This window comes from Amblyomma americanum, chromosome 6, assembly GCF_052857255.1.
Source record: "Amblyomma americanum isolate KBUSLIRL-KWMA chromosome 6, ASM5285725v1, whole genome shotgun sequence".
Lineage (NCBI taxonomy): Eukaryota > Metazoa > Arthropoda > Arachnida > Ixodida > Ixodidae > Amblyomma > Amblyomma americanum.
Window position 1 is genome coordinate 175,873,866 of NC_135502.1, and position 22,233 is coordinate 175,896,098.

At 47.4% G+C, this 22,233-nt stretch overlaps 2 protein-coding genes and 1 long non-coding RNA gene across 3 annotated transcripts in view; all 3 read left to right on the forward strand.

The window, feature by feature from the left end:
- Positions 1 to 8,930, forward strand: part of LOC144095054 (uncharacterized) — a 91,396-nt gene extending 82,466 nt beyond the window's left edge. The window contains exon 3 of the long non-coding RNA XR_013306686.1: positions 8,901 to 8,930. This is a non-coding gene — a long non-coding RNA (uncharacterized LOC144095054). The remainder of the gene's footprint in view (positions 1 to 8,900) is intronic.
- On the forward strand, positions 7,893 to 8,873 carry LOC144095053 (uncharacterized). Its single transcript, XM_077628862.1, has 2 exons — positions 7,893 to 8,174; positions 8,258 to 8,873. Exons 1-2 carry the CDS (start codon positions 7,977 to 7,979, stop codon positions 8,534 to 8,536), a joined length of 477 nt encoding a protein of 158 aa, XP_077484988.1. The 5' UTR covers positions 7,893 to 7,976; the 3' UTR covers positions 8,537 to 8,873.
- A 7,622-nt stretch (positions 8,931 to 16,552) lies between the features above and the next one.
- On the forward strand, positions 16,553 to 17,411 carry LOC144095616 (uncharacterized). Its single transcript, XM_077629288.1, has 2 exons — positions 16,553 to 16,750; positions 16,834 to 17,411. The coding sequence occupies exons 1-2, from the start codon at positions 16,553 to 16,555 to the stop codon at positions 17,110 to 17,112; spliced, it is 477 nt and encodes a 158-aa protein (XP_077485414.1). The 3' UTR covers positions 17,113 to 17,411.
- Positions 17,412 to 22,233: the final 4,822 nt, after the last annotated feature.

The following is a 22,233-nucleotide window of genomic DNA, read 5'->3' on the forward strand; positions in this document are numbered from 1 at the left end:
CATGTGATGAGTATAGGGTAAACTGTGCTTGATGACCTGCTTCAATTCGAACTTCCTCCCCCATAAAAAGTAATGCTGATATTCATATGCCCATACACACGCCCATGCCAATATTCATATGCCCATACACAGAGTGTTTAGCGTGGGAGAGTTGAGATGCAAATATGCAGCAGTATGCAGGCCTCCATTACATTTCTGCTACAAAACAGCTCGAATGAGTTCTGCACCAATTGCGTGAATTAATTATCAACTCTTGCAGGAGAAAATATACAATTTAGATTTCAACAACATATATCATACAAATGCTCACACTGAATTCGAAAATTTTGCTGAGGCTCTTGAGTCTGCCATATCGAAATGCACATTATGCACTACCCGTAGGTACGAACAATTCTTTGTGCCTGTGGATGAATCAGAACATACTTGAGGCTATACAAGAGAAGGATCAATGGTATCGTAAGTGGAAACGTCAAAAAGAAAACATTTGTTATTCAAACAAGTTCAGATCCTCCAGAAACTATGGAGTGGCATTAATACAGATGAGAAAGAAAGAATACAACTGTATGCTAATACAGAAAGCAGAAGGAAACTCCTGAAAAATGTGGGATGTGGGAAATAGCGTAATCGGTAGACAGTTAAAACAGCGCGTAGTTCCTGAACACATTGATGAAAACACAGTTGATAGGTTTGATAATTCCTTCACAAACATTGGCCCTGAGTTTGTAGCTCATATCCCTAATCTACCATGCTCTGGTAATGACCCTTGTGTTCATGACACCTTCTTACCACAAGCTGTTGCCGATTGTGACATCACAGCAATCAAGAAAACTCGTTGCAAACAAGGCAACCAGACATGACGGGATTACTTTGAGAGCATTAAAGAGAACATCCACCAACTTGCTCCACTCCTGTCAATAATAATGGATCATGCAGTTTACGAAGGTATTTATGCAAATATTTTGAGGATCGCTGCAGCTATACCAGTTCACAAACAAGGATAGTAATGATTCAGGCAGTTACCGTCCAATCTCGGTTTTGAGTATCATTAACACTGTGTTCGAAAAACTTGTTGGAAAGCAACTAAATGACTACTTGGAGAGAACTAGAATCATATCTCACTGTCAACAAGGCTTCAGAAATAACAGGTCTACATCTACAGCAGTAATGGCATTGTCTCAAGAGTTATGTTCATCTTTGCATAATTATGAAATGTCTGCAGCCTTGTTCCTAGACTTAAAGAAAGCATTTGATACTGTTAATCATAACATTTTAATTCACAAGCTAATGAAATATCTGCAGCCTTGTTCCTAGACACAAAGAAAGCATTTGATACTGTTAATCATAACATTTTAATTCACAAGCTAGAGCACTATGGTTTTAGGGATTCCACTCTTGATTTCTTTACAAGCTACATTACTAACAGAAAACAATTTTTCCACATAAAACACTTAAAATCATCTCGACAGCCTGTGTGTGTTGGAGTGCCTCCAGGGGTCAGTCTTAGGCCCTGTGCTGTTGAGTGTTGCTTGCTAATACTTTGTTCACTGATCATTTATAACCAAGTTTCATGTTGACATCTTCTGTTGCTGTAATAACAAATGTGTACATTGGGCCTATACTAGCTTCGGCTATTGACCCAGCAGTTTTTGCAAACGTTTTGTAGTATCTGAAGTTAAAAGAAAGTACATGCTCTGAATTAAGCATCTGTGATCACGACCACTGGTAGAGCCGGATCAAACAAGTGCATTACGTCACAAGTTGAAAGTAGTTGCTTCACTTCATGAAAGCTTTGAACTGCCTCAGAGTCCCAAGCGAAAGCAACGTAGTGTCACAAGAGCCTGCGCAGAGGCTCAACAACACCTGCATAGTGAGACCACAATTGGGACCACTTGTTAAAACCACTTGTTTTGAGGTGGCACCACTTGAAAACAAGTGGGACCATTTGAAATCCCACTTCATATTTGGAATCATTGTCTATAAAGTGGGGACATTTGGAATCCCACTTCATAGACACCTCGAATTGCAATGAACTACTTAAGCGCACACTCCAAGGGAATGTTGAAAATCCGCTGCAGCACGAAGAGGCTCATGACTGAAAAAATGCAGATGCAGGAACCATTGGAAGCAAGCTGTTGTCAATGCACAGTGTTTAGAGTAAATGGTACCACAGGCCCACAAAGCGCAGATTTTGTTTAAAAAATCGGCCGTCTTGTTAGCATCAATGCCGCAGTGTCCAGGTATCCAGTGAAAGCGCATTTCTTTAACATGTAGTGGAATGAAAAATCTTAGAGAATGGCCCAGAAGAGCGTCCTTCGAGCCTTCGAGTGAGTCAGGACAGAAAGGCCGTCAGCAAGTATAATGACATCAGTAACGATGCAAGAGACCTTATCTATAGGGTCAACTGAACCCCTAGAAAATGAACAGCGAATATAGGTGTATAATCAGGGGCCCGAAACGAATAACTGCAATCTAGAGCCAATAGCTGCCTATAGGCGACTTCATGCAAACATTTAAAGCGAAAGCCTTTAATGGCTCTCGTTATCCATCCGTCCGCGAAATCTGTCACACTATGACGTCATCAATGGTATAATAATTGATATAACCCATATAGTCTTAGCAATTAAGATGTAATTGGTGATTAGAAATTGCGCATTAGTTTGTAATTACACATTAATTTGTGAAGTAAATTAATAGCTCAAAACGAAACGTTAAAAATAAAAATAAATAACAATTTTAAAGAAACAAAAATAAAAAGAAAAAATTAACTTATGTGACAATGCAGTTTCAGAAGCGAAAAATTAAAAATAATTAAATAAGAAATAAAAGAAGCAGCCACAGTGGGCGCAGAAAGGCTTTCGCCTCGCGCACTTTACATCGCCAAAGTGACCACTGAATTTTAAAAAAAAGTGCCTCTTCGTACAAGCGATTAATCGCCTTTTCCCGGTTCGCCCTGCACCTTCGAGCAACAATTTCATCCTATGAAGTTGTCCGACGCAACGCCAGAAACGAGCTGATCACGAACAACAGTGTTCACGGAATTGTCGAAGTCGCAGTTCTACGCAGGTTCGCGTAACTGAGCAATGTAAACCTGCAGCTGACAGGCTCGCCAGGGTTCTGTAAACATATCTTGAACCGCGGTAGCGTTCCGTCGTGGCTGAGGACAGACGGTTGCAAGTGCTGAGCGCGGTTTGAAACTTATCTTCGCCTTTCGTAACTTCACTTATGGCGAATTCCACTGGTGGATCTGAAGTGAGGCGCTCGAATCGCAAAAGAGCGCCCCAAACCGCCTCGGAGCAGATCCGCCACTGGTCGGCGTATCAACCTTGTGAGCTCCGTTGGAACGGAGTTGCTCCAATCGACCAGCGGAATTCGCGCGGTCGGTCCAGGTCGACCAGTTGAACTCGAATTCGTCGTCGCGGAGCAAGAAAAGCTGCTCCAGCACGACCAGTGGAAATCGCCATTAATTTAGGTCCCTGCTCCTTCATTTTGCGCTCGTGGCAGGAGGCGTTAATTGCGGAACGACGCTGACCTTCGACGCCGCGCGACTGCAAAGGCATGGCTTTGCGCCGGGTTGCAGCAAACTCAGGCCAGACGCCTCTAAGTAGGTAGAAAACAGTGCCTTCCACTGGTTCCATGGTACTGGTGACTGGCCCGGTGTTTCCAGGAATGTACGAGGGGGCGTAAGATCCCGTGCAACTCATAGTAACTGTTTACCTCGTCGACACGTTGTTGTATTGTAGATACAAGATCGAACGACACACCGGAGCGAGCGATGTCATGATGACGCCAAGTTTCCGCCGAACCCCCCCCCCTCCACTTTTCTTGCGTCACGTATACGTGGTGTCAAGAGACATGCATGTGACTGAAACTCTGAAGAAGCGAAACTGAAAGTAAGACAACCGAAACTGAAAATAAGAGAAGAGAAACTGAAACTGCCGCACAGTTCATTGCCTGATGGACACATATCAGTATCACGTATTATTTAACGTCTTCATAAAACCGCTGTTTGTTCTTCTATAGGATTAGCAGCATTAGTATATGTTTGCTATTAATGACACCCAGGTAATGAACATGATTTACCAACTTAAGTAGTGTTGGTTCTGGTGTAACACACGAAAAATTTATAGGCATGCCTTTGTGTATACGCCAGAAATGAAATTGTGAAGCAAGCCTTGAAACTGCCTGTGCATTTCTCATAAAAAAAAAGAAAAACATTATCTTGTTTTCAAAGCATGCGTGTCATCTATATCAGATGTGACTAATGTTGAGCTATAACTTTAAATGGCTCATGCTGGCTGCCATCAAAAATCACTTTTTTTTATTCAACAAACCTCATAACTCATTTCTGTCACGAAAGCAACGAAATGCTTCACTTATATCTCATTATTTTGGTGCAGTCATGGTTCATTATGCAATGTAAAATCTGATTCACGAATATTATTTTTACTTGTTGCACGATACGTTTGTTCCTGAAATTCAGCACATCCACCAGTATTGCGTTCCCGCGCGGCTTTCTTTTTTTTTAACTGAGTACAGGTGAATAGCCACCGGATTCTTGGCTGATCGCCCAGTGTAGGTATGTGCCATCTTTTGATAGGCTAACAACATCAACAAAATTCGTCTTTCACTTCCAATCATGTGTGCTGCGGTATACTTTTTCTTCGACTTTGTATTGATTCCATCCGTAGTAGGCATGGGAGGCATTGGCCACGCTATCAGCTTCCGCAAGTTAGGTTCACGCAGAATTTGTTAGCTCCGCTTCAAGTTGATCTGATCTCCATGCAACGAGTTGCTGAAGAAAACGGGTGGACGGGGCAGTGCGGGAAGAAGAGTCGTCGAAGGAAGACATTTGTAATGTTTCTTGGAATATAGCCAAAGTTTCTGTTACCGTTATTCAGTTTTTGTCCCCCTGTGATTTATCAGCTATTATTCGAACCCCCAAAGTTTAAAGTTCAAAGTAGGAGCATTACTTTTAAATTCAGAAGAAGCTACTAAACATTACAATTGGGATATATTCGCAGGATCTGGCTTGGAGCTATTCTGTTTGTATCCCTGATTATACTCCTATATTCTTCTTAGTGTTTTTGGTTATTTTGGCTCTTCTCTTAATTCCCAGGCATGTAGCTTGAGTTCTCATTCTTGCAGACTGCCTTTCAGTTCTAGTCTCCAAAATTCCGGAAAATCGTTATTGAATTGGTCGCTTAGGTTTTATGTCCCGTGCACAGTGCGTGAGATCCACTTGGTCTGAGTACCTGCCTATTCGGGTGTTTATTTTAACGAGGTGGCTGATTTATTGGCAAGGTCGGCTCTCAGCGCTCCTGTAATCTTTCCTGTCCTTCACCTCATTATGTTGGAAACTTCACGTTTCCAGAGGTTCCAACATATTTCAGCCAGCTTGAGTGATCCGTTGCTCAATACCGTGGATTTTCACCACTTAAATTACCCATGGAATGTCCAGTGGTGTAAATCAAGGCGTTGCGAGGTGTCAGTTACGCTTCTGCGATGCAAAATCCCTCACTTAAATTTATACTTGCGCCGATGCGGGTTCGCTGCGACAAACCTTTGTGTCTCATGTGGGCAAGTTGAAACAATAGGTCATTTTCTCCTCTCTCGCCGACGGTTCGCAGTTCAAGGAAGGCAGTATTTGGAGGTCCCTCTTTCGAGGTTAGGCCTCCCTCTAGCCCATTCATGCGGAAATATTTTTAGAGGCTGCCAAAAAGGAACATGTCAAAAAGTTACACGTCCTGTTTCATTGTGTTTGAAATGAGGCTTAAGATTAAATTAATGTTACAAATACGCGCTGAAGAAATGAAACGATTAAACTCTCATGTGAAGGAAATACAAAAGGGTATATTTACGAAAACTTATTTACAAGCTAAAATAGCATCGCACACACACTCTCACGGGTTCCTTGTCGTCTGTCACTTGACTGAGTCTCCTCCAAGCGCTGCAGGCTACCGCGCACCTGCAGTGCACCGGAAGCGCACACACACACAAACACACACACTCTCACGCGCACACGTGCATGGGTCCACTTGAAAGGAGACGCCGCACGGCTCTCCGGTTCGTACTTCGGGCAGCGGCGGCATTTCCCGCGGCCCTAACGACCACACCAATAATAAGCTAACGAAGCGGGCGCCCATCGGTCCGTTCGCAGAACGGAGGGTGCCGCCAAGGACGCCCTCCCGCACCGAAAGCACACATGCGGGCACAAAGGAACGCTCGCTGCGCAGAACGACACTCGCAGAGAAACACATGTATATGAGAAATGGCCCCTTCTTACAAATGATGGTGGTAAACGAAATGAACAAGAAACTGCTGTGCAATCCATGCACTGTCATGCAGTACTTACACAATCACAGTCCAGTGACTGCAGAGCGGTCTGCAACCAGTAACTTGCAAAAAAACTATACTATGCAGCGAGCTTGTTTGCACGGTATTTGTTACATTTATCGAACGATCACATGAAATTGGTATGGCTATTTCTACACAGTGCATTTCCTAAAGACTCCTTTCTGCCATACTCTACTTTTTACCCAAAATGCTTCTTACAGAGTCATAAATTGTTACGTACGCGTATAAAGATGTTTGTAGCAGGTGTGTGAGCCTGAACAAAAAAAAAACGTTTTATTTTCCTTAATTCTTCAGTATTCCTGATTACGACGACATATGGGCATTTATATGTTAGTACAATTTTTTTCACGCATCACAATTAACTGATGCACCAATGTGTTTGGTACACATTCATCTTCAGACGTTTCATGTCTGTTTGGTCAAAAAAATACGAAATAATAGTTGAATGCATTAGTTTTGACTAGCATCACACAGCATGCTCTTGAAATTCCTCTAGCTGTTGTACAGAAGTCTGTAATTGGCTTCATTGCATAGCTTCATACTTGAACCATATAAACTCTGCAAACTGTTCTTTTTACCGCACATGGCGACATGGCATGCGAAGCCGCGTGGGAACGGGCGAGGAGGATTCGGAGGTACAGCTGCAACTTCGCCGGAATCCAAAGACAGCTAGGCACTTGTCACGGTTAATTTCGGAAAGGCGGCTATGCCCCAGTAAAGTTGCGTAAGGTCTTTCCTTGCAGACCTTACTAAGTTCCTTCACTTCGCACCAGAAATGCTCACCGCCCGATTTTCACGGCAATGAATACGCTTGCAAGGAATGTTATCGGCGGTCACACGTGCATGACAATCCTTTCGACATGCGTGACGATGCCCACCGAAGGCATTTCAGGCTGTCGAAGGGACTTGTACGCTGGCTAAGCGAAGAGCGCGGAACATGCGTCACTGACAGCCCCCTTCCTTTCGCCGTCTTGTCCATCGTGCGTCGCGCCGAGCCCGACAAAGAGTAGGCTGTCACCCCCCCCCCCCACCCTTCCCTCCTGAATGGGGGGGGGGGGGCGGAGATTCCGCAAATAGTTTCCCAGAGGCATCCCGTTTTTTTTTTTTTCATGGGGTCAAGGAAGGTGGCCCAAACAGTGCGAGGCAAAGTTCTCTGTTCATTCTAGAGAAGCAAGCTTACACTGCAAAATTAAACCTTGTCTTTCTCTTCCAAATGCAATTAACTAGGAGTCCTGTCCAACCATTCCAGCTTGTTATGTGGGCACCCCCAACCATTTTTTATTTCCGTGTAACTCGCAGCCCTTCTTCACCTTTGTCATTGTAGCCGCTATTGTTCAAGTACCATGCAACATCCTGTTATTAGCACTTGCTAATTCATGCCTTCGCCGGTAGTGAGAACATGCACTTTCAGCTTTAGCGGCCACGACGCAATCAGCCTAGCTGAAATAATTCCCGAGACATGCTTTCGGCGCGCCGATTTTGTCTCGACAGAGGAGATGACCCGCGAGAAATCGCGAGCCACATAAAGGTACGCATTTTATCTCAAATTTCGCTTCCAGCCACATAAAGGTAGGCATTTTATCTCAAATTTCGCTTCATGAAGTGCTGTACCGCTTACCTACATGTCTTGCGCATTCCAGGACCTCGTTTTGCTGCTGCAGGAGAACGTGGCCAGTGTCGTGCTGGTCTTCAAAGTCTTGCCACGCCATTTCGATGAGCCACGTAAGGCGCAATTTGAGGACCGCCGGCGTCGCCAGCTGAACCGCCGTCTGTCAGCCACGCTGAAGCGCTTGTCGGGCGTGCACATTCTCAACCCCGAGGTAAGGGTTGAACAACATTTTCGCAAGTTTTCTCGAGCAGAACTCACCAAATTGCGGCGCTTGTAACGTAACTTTTTTTGCAGCATCGTTTCCTGGATGCTTCTGGCAAGCCGATGCTGTCCTTGTTTGCCGCAGACCGATATCACGTGGCGAGAGACCGGGGCATCGACCAGATGTCAAAGATTATCGTCGCGGCCCTCGTCAAGATCTACGGACCAGGGATAGCGTCGGCTTCAAGGGCAAGACCAGGAGAGGTGTACGTCGTGCACCGGTGTCGTCGGTGCGGAGCCAAAGGGCACAAGACGGACCACTGCTGGGCCTACTGCTCACCGCGCCGCCACGCCGCTGCAGGTCGCGGTTGAAGTGCTCCTGCAAAACGGCCCTTTTTAGGGCCACCTCATTGTTTCCTGGCAGATCGCGAGCGTCCCGTTTCGTGCCCGTATTCCCTCTCTGTCGAAATCGACGCCAGACATCAAAATCGCGCGGTGTGAGCTAGTAAATCGCTGGTAGAGACAAAAACTCGTGCTTGTATACAGACTTACCCATCTCTAGTGCGCCTTTGTTTATTTCCGTAGGCACTACTCGCGCTTTGTAGAAATCGACGCCAGCCGCGAAATTTTACATGTTAGACCTCGCTACAGCATTAGCGCAGCGTGCCTTCGTCTCTTTACGTTCTAACTTTTATGCAGCGCACCTTTGTTTGCTCGTTACTTTTGTTCTTTTCAGTCGTTTCCTGAATCCGTCCAAAGAGCCGGGCTAAATGGATGATTATGTAACCACATGGCGATTGCACTGCATACAGCACGACTTTGGTCCCTGTGTTTTTAAATAAAAACATCAGATGTCGAAGGTCATGGTCGTGTCCGAGGATGGCTTCCACAGCTGGGGCCTAACCATAGGGACCGCACACGCTTTGTCGTCGTTGCCAAGTGGAGAGGCCCAAGATGGCTGGCATCCTTAATAAAGATCCCTTCTCGGGGCCGCTTTAGTGTTTCCTGGCAGATCACGCGCTTTCCAACCTGTGCACATGCTCTCATTTCCAATTAAAAAGGTCCTTTAAACCCTGCAGAAGGCATGAATTAGCAAGTGCTAATAACAAGATGTTGCATGGTACTTGAACAATAGCGGCTACAATGACAAAGGTGAAGAAGTGCTGGAGTTACACGGAAATAAAACAGGTTGGGGGTGCCCACATAACAACCTGAAATGGATTTGGACAGGACTCCTAGTTAATTGCATTTGGAAGAGAAAGACAAGGTTTAATTTTGCAGTGTAAGCTTGCTTCTCTAGAACGAACAGAGAACGTTGCCTCACACTGCTTGCGCCACCTTCCTTGACCACATGAAAAAAAAACACAGGATGCACCTGGGAAACTATTTGCGGAATCTCCGCCCCCCCCCCCCCATTCAGGAGGGAAGGGTGGGGGGGGGGGGGGGGTGACGGCCTCCTCTTTGTCGGGCTCGGCGCGACGCACGATGGACAAGACGGCGAAAGGAAGGGGGCTGTCAGTGACGCATGTTCCGCGCTCTTCGCTTAGCCAGCGTACAAGTCCCTTCGACAGCCTGAAATGCCTTCGGTGGGCATCGTCACGCATGTCGAAAGGATTGTCATGCACGTGCGACCGCCGATAACATTCCTTGCAAGCTTATTCATTGCCGTGAAAATCACGTCCGCCCCGTATCTCGCCCCAATTTTTTTGAGCCGGTGTGAAATTCAATGGATGTATGGAATGCCCACCACTTGTCTACGTCCACCGTCCTCTTTTTTACTAGCATGGGCCTCCCTCCTTTGAACAGGATCCTTTCGGAGATCTGAGCCAACTCAGATCAGGATACCCGGCTTCTTTCAGCCTCTCTACCTGCCCCAGGGAGCTAGCCTCCGCTCTGTGTGTACAGGATTTCCCAAGAGCTCTTTTAAGCATGAAGTCGCTATACCCGCCTTGACGAGTGTGGAATGCCCCTAACTGACGTTCAAGCGAGGTTTTTTTTTTGTCCTAGGGTGATATTCCCAACAGACCCTGCTCTCTAGATAATGGATCCTGAGGTATAAAAACTTTTTTTTATGGCGTAAGGGCATCTATGGCCAAATACGCCTTGACACAAGGTATTTTCTTTTTCTCAAGGTGGGGTCAAAGACCCATTTCCCAAGCATTTCACCCTAAATAAGCCGAGCGCCAGACCAGGGAAAAGCTTGTACCCATTGTATCCCCGGTGGGTACCCGGCGGCACTGGGGATCGAACCCCGCACCTCCCGCATGCGAGGCGGATGCTCAACCACTTGGCCACCGCTGCGGTCAGTCTAAAAACTGTAGGGTAGCTGAGCTGGGTAGTTCGAAGGTCAATCTCAGGCCACTACCTGTATCTTTGAAGATTTTGACGACGTCCGGAACTGCCCTGGGAGAGTTCGACTTAAGAATGATTAAAAAATCATCGACGTAACGGAACACTTTTAGCGCGAGGTCAGCAAGATTTTGTGCCAGTTCTTGATCCATCCTGCTCAAGTAAATATCGCTCAAAACGGGTGCCACACGGGAGCCGATGCACACACCCGATTTTTGGACGTACACCTTTTCGCCCCGCCCAACAACGGTTGACTCTAGGTAAAATGATTGCAGCTCCAGGAAACTTTCTATGGAAACCCCCGCACCCCGCCACGAACACCAACTCGTCATTATCTTTTACAATGCAGTCTTTCACTCTCTTCATGAGCTGAGCATGGGGTAGCGAATAAATAAAGTCCTCCACATCGATGCTGAAGGTAGAGTACTTTTTCTTATCCAGCCCAGACAAGTACTTAACCACACTTGCGGAATTGTTCACCAAGAAAGGATCCGAAAGCTTGAGTGAGCTCAAATGTCGCTGTAGAAATCCCGACACAACATGCTGCCAAGTGTTGCGCTCGGATATGATTGTCCTGAACGTTCAGGGAATGTAATTTCACACCGGCTCAAAAAAGTTGGGGCGAGATACGGGGCGGACGTGATTTTCATGGCAAAGAATAAGCTTTCAAGGATTTGTAGTGCTGTGCGAAAGAAGCTCGAGCCTGAGAGCAATCGTGCTGGAGCTGAGTGCTCGATAGCGCAAAGACAGAAAACCAGGCTCACAGAGTGTAAGACTGGAGTCGTATACGAAGTCCCCCTCTCGTGTGGGAAGAAGTGCATCGGCCAGACGGGTCGATGTATTAACGAGATGTTAGCAGAGCATCGCAGGTCGTTGAAGGGCGCACCTTCCTCTAATCTCGCCTTGCACTGCAAAGAGTGCAAAGATTGCTTCCCACGATTGAACAAGACCAGCGTCTTGTTTAAACACAGGGATCAGGTTTGCAGGGAGTTGGTGGAAGCGTACCAGATCAAGAAGGAATCAGATGACTGTGTAGCATCACCATCTGTAGGCCTCATTGATGGGGCGATACCTTTTTTGCGCAGTTTCTTTAGCGCAAGCAGGCGGTGTGGAGCGCTAGCTTGGCAGGAGTGTGCCTGTGAGTTCGCTGCTTGTTTGTTTTGTATCTTGTCTCTGACGATGCGGAGATTGCTTTTAGGTTGTGATCAGTGGCATCACGTTACATGTGCCAAGATGGTGTGTGATAGGGTTTGCGCTTTCGGGTTTTTAGCATGTTTTTCGCGGGATGAAGATGCATATATAGGCCTTTTTTCCTTGAATAAAAAATCGGTTGATAGTCTGCGCTCGTGTCGTGCCTTCTTGTTCTCTGTCTTCGTTTCTTTGCGCAGTTAAACATGTTACATACCCAGCTCCAGTGCGCCTTTGTTTATCTCCGTAGCGACTACTTGCGCTTTGTGGAAATCCACGCCAGCCACGAAAATTTACATATTAGACCTCGCTACAGCATTATCCCAGCGCAGCGCGCCTTCGTTTCTTTGCGTTCTAACTTTTATGCAGCGCACCTTTGTTTGCTCGTTACTTTTGTTCTTTTCAGTCGTTTCCGGAATCCGTCCAACGAGCCGGGCTAGGTGGATGATTATGTAACCACATGGCGATTGCACTGCATACAGCACGACTTTGGTCCCTGTGTTTTTAAATAAAAACATCAGATGTCGAAGGTCATGGTCGTGTCCGAGGATGGCTTCCACAGCTGGGGCCTAACCATAGGGACCGCACACGCTTTGTCGTCGTTGCCAAGTGGAGAGGCCCAAGATGGCTGGCATCCTTAATAAAGATCCCTTCTCGGGGCCGCTTTAGTGTTTCCTGGCAGATCACGCGCTTTCCACCCTGTGCGCATGTTCGCATTTCCAATTAAAAAGGTCCTTCAAACCCTGCAGAAGGCTTGAATTAGCAACTGCTAATAACAAGATGTTGCATGGTACTTGAGAAAAACAATAGCGGCTACAATGACCAAGGTAAAGAAGTGCTGGAGTTACACGGAAATAAAACAGGTTGGGGGTGCCCACATAACAACCTGAAATGAATTTGGACAGGACTCCTAGTTAATTGCATTTGGAAGAGAAAGACAAGGTTTAATTTTGCAGTGTAAGCTTGCTTCTCTAGAATGAACAGAGAACGTTGCCTCACACTGCTTGCGCCACCTTCCTTGACCACATGAAAAAAAAAAACAGGATGCACCTGGGAAACTATTTGAGGAATTTCCGCCCCCCCCTCCCCCGCCCCCCGATTCAGAAGGGGAGGGGGGGGGGGGTGACGGCCTTTTCTTTGTCGGGCTCGGCGCGACGCACGATGGACAAGACGGCGAAAGGAAGGGGGCTGTCAGTGACGCATGTTCTGCGCTGTCATTAGGACGAGCTGCCCGGCCTCTCCGCGGCAGCTCCCCTTTGAACCCCCCGCCTGTTCAACTGTTCAATCGGAGGCGGGCGACGGCGGGGTGGTGCTGAAAAGGAGCGCCCTTGGGGTCAAGTGCCCCCCCCCCCCCCCCCCCCCTATAGAGACAGAGACGGCCGAGCGCTTTGAATCTCGCGTATTGTTCGCGCCCGAACCGAACAAGACGCGGCGCGCGGCTGAGACCAATTTGAGTCAAACCAGGTCCAGATGTGGCGGTGGCCAGCCGGTTTACCGGCTTCGGGCTAAGCCGCGCGCGAGCAACGCGCAATTCCCCTGGAAGGTCAAGACAAGCGGTCATGCGGGCACAGCGAAAGCGCCTCGCGACAGACGATCTGGCGACACAGCTAATTGAATACAGCGGGAGCGGCCGATCGTCAGCGAAAATCAGTCGCACGTGAGCGCGCGATATGCAGATATGCAGCTAGTGGTGCTCTTGTAGCGTGTTTCGTCTTTGTTATTGTTTGCATAGGTCGTGATCGCTTATGCATCTTTTTCGAACCTCAAACGTAGTACTTGCCCAGAAGATGGCACGATCAAAAATGGCAGATGGCAAATGGGGCAAAAAGAGAACATTAAAAAAATAATCGCTTCACTAGCAAGAAGGACAGTGGTAAACCGGCACGATAAAGCGCAAGCTTCACGAAACCTGGTGAGAGGATCGGTGGTGATTCCTTCGATGTAGACGGCTCAAGTACAACTGGCTACGTCTCATCGACTTTTCTCTTCCCTGCAGCTTCATGCAAGATGTTGCTGTGAACAACATATCTAATACACGTGCAGCAGGGGATTCCTCCTTTCTGTTTTGTTCATACGCTTCGATCAGTGATTTGATGCTCCCCTGCTCCACGTGTTTTATAAATACTGTCGAAAATCGTACTCGAATATAACAACTTCGAATTCATCAATCAACACTATTCACAAATTAACGGCACAGCCATGGGTACAAGGATGGCCCACACCTACGTCAACATCTTCATGCATAGTAATAAGTTTAAATTTTTGAAAGATTGTCCCATTAAGCCCACCCTATACAAACGCTACTTGGATGACATCTTTTTAATTTGGACTGACACACCTCGTCCACCCCAACATATCTTTCACTTACACGTGCGCCCACACCACAATTAACTTCCTAGATGTTGAGATTTTGGTAAACGAAAGCTCACTCACCACCAGTGTATCCAGCCCGGGGGAAAAAAGGAATAACGAGGGGAGGGAGGGCATCCGGGCCCTCAAAGCAACAATAACAGACTTTGGCGGAGTCCCGGAGCAGATAAGAATCATAGATGCATGTACTGCCCGTGCCGCCGGCCAAAACGAGCAAACAAATAAACAATAAATTCAGACAGGGCAGGAGACGTTCCAGGAGCGTCTTCGGTACGAATAGTGAAGGCGGAATCAGCGGCGCAGTTAGCTTAACTACACACACGTGCACTGTGCATGAAACACACACACAAAAGAAAAAGAAAAAAGGCGGCAAAACATACGTGTTCGCGAAAGTGTCCTGTGGGGGGGTAAAGGTGAATGGCAGGAGCATTTAATCAAGGGTTCTTGGTTCTTCAATTGCAACCCGCTCGACAAGGTGGTACGTCGAACTGGGAAGACAGGGGTGGGGGATGAATTAAGAGCTTTGTGTAAGCGGACGGGCAGCGAAGCTTGAAAAAGATGCCGCTGGCGACAAACGACCGAGGTTTGACGCGCCGGCACTCCTAAGGTCAGCACTGGCTCTGAAAGGGGCGATGGAGGTCAATAAACCCGGACTTTCATTAATGCCGTGAGGAATTGTTACAAATTTGTAAATAAAGTACGACTCCCGTTGCTCTCTTTGTTGTGGAACCCACCCTGTAGGACTGTGAACTTAATTGCATCAAATGGGTCGTTTTTCTCATTAATATATGTGTTTTGACAAGGGGATGATGGGTAGGAATAAGATATTTACTTATGCAAGAGTGACTAGCTATGCGCAAAAATTTCCGTGTTTCAATTTTCAAAACTGCGAACTTTGACCGCAGCGTCCCGGACAAATAATTCCAACTCCCGACCGCGTTTTTAAATTCATTCTAAACTGGGTACGTGTTTACTGGTACCTGCAGTGGTCGGCTGCGCAACTATATATATAAGCTATCGCGTGCAGCTGTCATATTATAAAAGAAAATCCGCACAAAACAAAAATTACGTAGCAACGGGCTGTGGCGAATGATTGCGCGCAATATTTTTTCGCGGGTTAGTGAAACGAACAGTTTTGTTTTAAATCACGAGAGTTGTATCAAAAGCCTTTATATGTCGTCATTAATTACGATAGGTACGACGACACAGTGAATAGGAGTTTATATAGACTGTCGTCCTTCAAAGACCCAATGCTTTTCTCCTCCAAAACCTCGTGCAGAAAAAAACCGGACCGCCAAATTTTGACACGGTTGTACGAAATTTCTGCACTAACGAAAGATATGAGTGTAGTCTCTGCATGTAGAGAATGTAGAATACAAGGAAAAATTATAATATGTATGCTCTAGGTCAGGTTCATAGTCCTACAGCACTCGATTGTAAATGCAGGCACTCGACGGAGCGCTGATAGAGGGGCGTGGTCATCTGTAGGCGCATTTACGTGGCTTTGCATGGATAGTACGTGTTTAACCTCTCAGGTCTGCAAAAGCTGTATCGGGTCCGCCAGGCAGTGGCGATTATAATAAATGCACAACGAAGCGCGCCGTTCGAGCGCACTAAAATAATACACCAGCAGTTCAAGGATATCATATATAATAAAAATATAGAAACGCGCATGCAGTGTGTGAAAGCGCGGCGCATCAGGTGCGCTTTTTGAACCCGCGCGCGCTGTCAAAAACGTGGGGAATTCCGAGAAAACCCTAGGGAAAATATGTCTCTTCCCAACCGGACACGACGTCATTAAAAGTCACGTGATTATGACGTCACGTGACGTTTTAAGCGCGACGTCACATTTTGTTTGACCAATCAGCGTTTCCAGCCCGCCTGCACCGAAACGCTTGTGCCACGGCAGCCACAGAAGCGTTTGGGTGCAGGTGGGCTGGAAACGCTGATTGGTCGAAGGGATGCGCTTCTCCGTGACGTTTTTCTGCTTCTCCCTCGTTCTCAATCGGACGTGGCGTCACCGCGCCCACTTTGGACCTGTCCCTAGAGCACCTAGGGAATCGCTAGGCGCCGCTGCCGCCGCGCAGCATGGCATTCGGTTCGTGGGGCTCGGCAGCAGCGCTTGTTTCGGGAGCTGTCCAGCTATGGCTTTTTTGCGTGGTGTGCTCATCGGCCACAGCCAGCTGAAATTTTTGTGCAGTTCTCGCTTGCGGCTTTCGCCGGTAGTGAGAACATGCACTTTCAGCTTTAGCGGCAACGACGCAATCAACCTAGCTGAAATAATTCCCGAGACATGCTTTCGGCGCGCCGATTTTGTGGTCCTATATGTTGGCGGCAACGATCTCGACAGAGGAGATGACCCGCGAGAAATCGCCAGCCACATAAAGGTACGCATTTTATCTCAAATTTCGCTTCCAGCCACATAAAGGTAGGCATTTTATCTCAAATTTCGCTTCATGAAGTGCTGTACCGCTTACCTACATGTCTTGCGCATTCCAGGACCTCGTTTTGCTGCTGCAGGAAAACGTGGCCAGTGTCGTGCTGGTCTTCAAAGTCTTGCCACGCCATTTCGATGAGCCACGTAAGGCGCAATTTGAGGACCGCCGGCGTCGCCAGCTGAACCGCCGTCTGTCAGCCACGCTGAAGCGCTTGTCGGGCGTGCACATTCTCAACCCCGAGGTAAGGGTTGAACAACATTTACGCAAGTTTTCTCGAGCAGAACTCACCAAATTGCGGCGCTTGTAACGTAACTTTTTTTGCAGCATCGTTTCCTGGATGCTTCTGGCAAGCCGATGCTGTCCTTGTTTGCCGCAGACCGATATCACGTGGCGAGAGACCGGGGCATCGACCAGATGTCAAAGATTATCGTCGCGGCCCTTGTCAAGATCTACGGACCAGGGATAGCGTCGGCTTCAAGGGCAAGACCAGGAGAGGTGTACGTCGTGCACCGGTGTCGTCGGTGCGGAGCCAAAGGGCACAAGACGGACCACTGCTGGGCCTACTGTTCACCGCGCCGCCACGCCGCTGCAGGTCGCGGTTGAAGTGCTCCTGCAAACGGCCCTTTTTAGGGCCACCTCATTGTTTCCTGGCAGATTGCGAGCGTCCCGTTTCGTGCCCGTATTCCCTCTCTGTCGAAATCGACGCCAGACATCAAAATCGCGCGGTGTGAGCCAGTAAATCGCTGGTAGAGACAAAAACTCGTGCTTGTATACAGACTTACCCATCTCCAGTGCGCCCTTGTTCATTTCCGTAGGCACTACTCGCGCTTTGTAGAAATCGACGCCAGCCGCGAAATTTTACATGTTAGACCTCGCTACAGCATTAGCGCAGCGTGCCTTCGTCTCTTTAGGTTCTAACTTTTATGCAGCGCACCTTTGTTTGCTCGTTACTTTTGTTCTTTTCAGTCGTTTCCTGAATCCGTCCAAAGAGCCGGGCTAGGTGGATGATTATGGAACCACGTGGCGATTGCACTGCATACAGCACGACTTTGGTCCCTCTGTTTTTAAATAAAAACATCAGATGTCGAAGGTCATGGTCGTGTCTGAGGATGGCTTCCACAGCTTGGGCCTAACCATAGGGACCGCACACGCTTTGTCGTCGTTGCCAAGTGGAGAGGCCCAAGATGGCTAGCATCCTTAATAAAGATCCCTTCTCGGGGCCGCTTTAGTGTTTCCTGGCAGATCACGCGCTTTCCACCCTGTGCACATGCTCTCATTTCCAATTAAAAAGGTCCTTTAAACCCTGCAGAAGGCATGAATTAGCAAGTGCTAATAACAAGATGTTGCATGGTACTTGAACAATAGCGGCTACAATGACAAAGGTGAAGAAGTGCTGGAGTTACACGGAAATAAAAAAGGTTGGGGGTGCCCACATAACAACCTGAAATGGTTTTGGACAGGACTCCTAGTTAATTGCATTTGGAAGAGAAAGACAAGGTTTAATTTTGCAGTGTAAGCTTGCTTCTCTAGAATGAACAGAGAACGTTGCCTCACACTGCTTGGGTTACCTTCCTTGACCCCATGAAAAAAAAAAACAGGATGCCTCTGGGAAACTATTTGCGGAATCTCCGCCCCCCCCCCATTCAGGAGGGAAGGGTGGGTGGGGGGGGGGTGACGGCCTTCTCTTTGTCGGGCTCGGCGCGACGCACGATGGACAAGACGGCGAAAGGAAGGGGGCTGTCAGTGACGCATGTTCCGCGCTCTTCGCTTAGCCAGCGTACAAGTCCCTTCGACAGCCTGAAATGCCTTCGGTGGGCATCGTCACGCATGTCGAAAGGATTGTCATGCACGTGCGACCGCCGATAACATTCCTTGCAAGCTTATTCATTGCCGTGAAAATCACGTCCGCCCCGTATCTCGCCCCAATTTTTTTGAGCCGGTGTGAAATTCAATGGATGTATGGAATGCCCACCACTTGTCTACGTCCACCGTCCTCTTTTTTACTAGCATGGGCCTCCCTCCTTTGAACAGGATCCTTTCGGATATCTGAGCCAACTCAGATCAGGATACCCGGCTTCTTTCAGCCACTCTACCTGCCCCAGGAAGCTAGCCTCCGCTCTGTGTGTACAGGATTTCCCAAGAGCTCTTTTAAGCATGAAGTCGCTATACCCGCCTTGACGAGTGTGGAATGCCCCCCTAACTGACGTTCAAGAGAGGTTTTTTTTTTGTCCTAGGGTGATATTCCCAACAGGCCCTGCTCTCTAGATAATGGATCCTGAGGTATAAAAACTTTTCTTTTTTTATGGCGCAAGGGCATCTATGGCCAAATACGCCTTGACACAAGGTATTTTCTTTTTCTCAAGGTGGGGTCGAAAACCCATTTCCCAAGCATTTCACCCTAAATAAGCCGAGCACCAGACCAGGGAAAAGCTTGTACCCATTGTATCCCCGGTGGGTACCCGGCGGCACTGGGGATCGAACCCCGCACCTCCCGCATGCGAGGCGGATGCTCAACCACTTGGCCACCGCTGCGGTCGGTCTAAAAACTGTAGGGTAGCTGAGCTGGGTAGTTCGAAGGTGAATCTCAGGCCACTACCTGTATCTTTGAAGATTTTGACGACGTCCGGAACTGCCCTGGGAGAGTTCGACTTAAGAATGATTACAAAATCATCGACGTAACGGAACACTTTTAGCGCGAGGTCAGCAAGATTTTGTGCCAGTTCTTGATCCATCCTGCTCAAGTAAATATCGCTCAAAACGGGTGCCACACGGGAGCCGATGCACACACCCGATTTTTGGACGTACACCTTTTCGCCCCGCCGAACAACGGTTGACTCTAGGTAAAATGATAGCAGCTCCAGGAAACTTTCTATGGAAACCCCCGCACCCTGCCACGAACACCAACTCGTCATTGTCTTTTACAATGCAGTCTTTCACTCTCTTCATGAGCTGAGCATGGGGTAGCGAATAAAATAAGTCCTCCACATCGATGCTGAAGGTAGAGTACTTTTTCTTATCCAGCCCAGACAGGTACTTAACCACACTTGCGGAATTGTTCACCAAGAAAGGATCCGAAAGCTTGAGTGAGCTCAAATGTCACTGTAGAAATCCCGACACAACATGCTGCCAAGTGTTGCGCTCGGATATGATTGTCCTGAACGTTCAGGGAATGGAATTTCACACCGGCTCAAAAATGTTGGGGCGAGATACGGGGCGGACGTGATTTTCATGGCAAAGAATAAGCTTTCAAGGATTTGTAGTGCTGTGCGAAAAAAGCTCGAGCCTGAGAGCAATCGTGCTGGAGCTGAGTGCTCGATAGCGCACAGACAGAAAACCAGGCTCACAGAGTGTAAGACTGGAGTCGTATACGAAGTCCCCCTCTCGTGTGGGAAGAAGTACATCGGCCAGACGGGTCGATGTATTAACGAGATGTTAGCAGAGCATCGCAGGTCGTTGAAGGGCGCACCTTCCTCTAATCTCGCCTTGCACTGCAAAGAGTGCAAAGATTGCTTCCCACGATTGAACAAGACCAGCGTCTTGTTTAAACACAGGGATCAGGTTTGCAGGGAGTTGGTGGAAGCGTACCAGATCAAGAAGGAATCAGATGACTGTGTAGCAGCACCATCTGTAGGCCTCATTGATGGGGAGATACCTTTTTTGCGCAGTTTCTTTAGCGCAAGCAGGCGGTGTGGAGCGCTAGCTTGGCAGGAGTGTGCCTGTGAGTTCGCTGCTTGTTTGTTTTGTATCTTGTCTCTGACGATGCGGAGATTGCTTTTAGGTTGTGATCAGTGGCATCACGTTACATGTGCCAAGATGGTGTGTGATAGGGTTTGCGCTTTCGGGTTTTTTAGCATGTTTTTCGCGGGATGAAGATGCATATATAGGCCTTTTTTCCTTGAATAAAAAATCGGTTGATAGTCTGCGCTCGTGTCGTGCCTTCTTGTTCTCTGTCTTCGTTTCTTTGCGCAGTTAAACATGATACATACCCAGCTCCAGTGCGCCTTTGTTTATCTCCGTAGCGACTACTTGCGCTTTGTGGAAATCCACGCCAGCCATGAAAATTTACATATTAGACCTCGCTACAGCATTATCCCAGCGCAGCGCGCCTTCGTTTCTTTGCGTTCTAACTTTTATGCAGCGCACCTTTGTTTGCTCGTTACTTTTGTTCTTTTCAGTCGTTTCCTGAACCCGTCCAAAGAGCCGGGCTAGGTGGATGATTACGGAACCACATGGCGATCGCACTGCATACAGCACGACTTTGGTCCCTGTGTTTTTAAATAAAAACATCAGATGTCGAAGGTCATGGTCGTCTCCGAGGATGGCTTCCACAGCTGGGGCCTAACCATAGGGACCGCGCACGCTGTGTCGTCGTTGCCAAGTGAAGAGGCCCAAGATGGCTGTCATCCTTAATAAAGATCCCTTCTCGGGGCCGCTTTAGTGTTTCCTGGCAGATCACGCGCTTTCCACCCTGTGCACATGTTCTCATTTCCAATTAAAAAGGTCCTTCAAACACTGCACAAGGCTTGAATTAGCAACTGCTAATAACAAGATGTTGCATGGTACTTGAGAAACAATAGCGGCTACAATGACCAAGATGAAGAAGGGCTGCGAGTTACACGGAAATAAAAAATGGTTGGGGGTCCATTCTCGGAATTCAATTGCTCATAGTAGTCTTGATGTTTTTTCATGCTATGTATTTTTGAGAGAGATTTGAAAATTTGCTGAAACTTGAAGGCGTGCCACGCGGCTCATGAACCAATCATGTGGTATATTGTGATTGGGTGATGCGAGGGATGGGCCGGGCCTTTAGGTCTTTAAAACCAGGGCCCGGAGCCATGGAAAAGGGTTCTGGGCTACGATCTGATGTGATGCATCTTCGGCTATGCCGAGTAGGGGCCTCCCATAGTGGTAGCCAGTTCCACTTTTCTGCTGTTTAACCTTTCTAACCTTTTTGCCAGTTTTAACTTGCCTTTCATGTGTATCAATCTGCTTGCAATGTAAATATTTGTGTAAATACAGTCAAGTTATACTCCCCTGCAATACCTGCATTCTGCAAAGTCGCAATGTCGTCTCTGACGGAGCACCTTTGGTGCCAAGAAGCCTTTGGTCATCCAACCAAGTAACCGTCTCGGGCGGTGAGCATTTCTGGTGCGAAGTGAAGGAACTTAGTAAGGTCTGCAAGGAAAGACCTTACGCAACTTTACTGGGGCATAGCCGCCTTTCCGAAATTAACCGTGACAAGTGCCTAGCTGTCTTTGGATTCCAGCGAAGTTGCAGCCGTACCTCCGAATCCTCCTCGCCCGTTCCCACGCGGCTTCGCATGCCATGTCGCCATGTGCGGTAAAAAGAACAGTTTGCAGAGTTTAAATGGTTCAAGTATGAAGCTATGCAATGAAGCCAATTACAGACTTCTGTACAACAGCTAGAGGAATTTCAAGAGCATGCTGTGTGATGCTAGTCAAAACTAATGCAGTCAACTATTATTTCGTATTTTTTGACCAAACAGACATGAAATGTCTGAAGATGAATATGTACCAAACACATCGGTGCATCAGTTAATTGTGATGCTGGAAAAAAATTGTACTAACATATAAATGCCCATATGTCGTCATAATCAGGAATACTGAAGAATTAAGGAAAATAAAAAGTTTTTTTTTGTTCAGGCTCACACACCTGCTACAAGCATCTTTATACGCGTACGTAACAATTTATGACTCTGTAAGA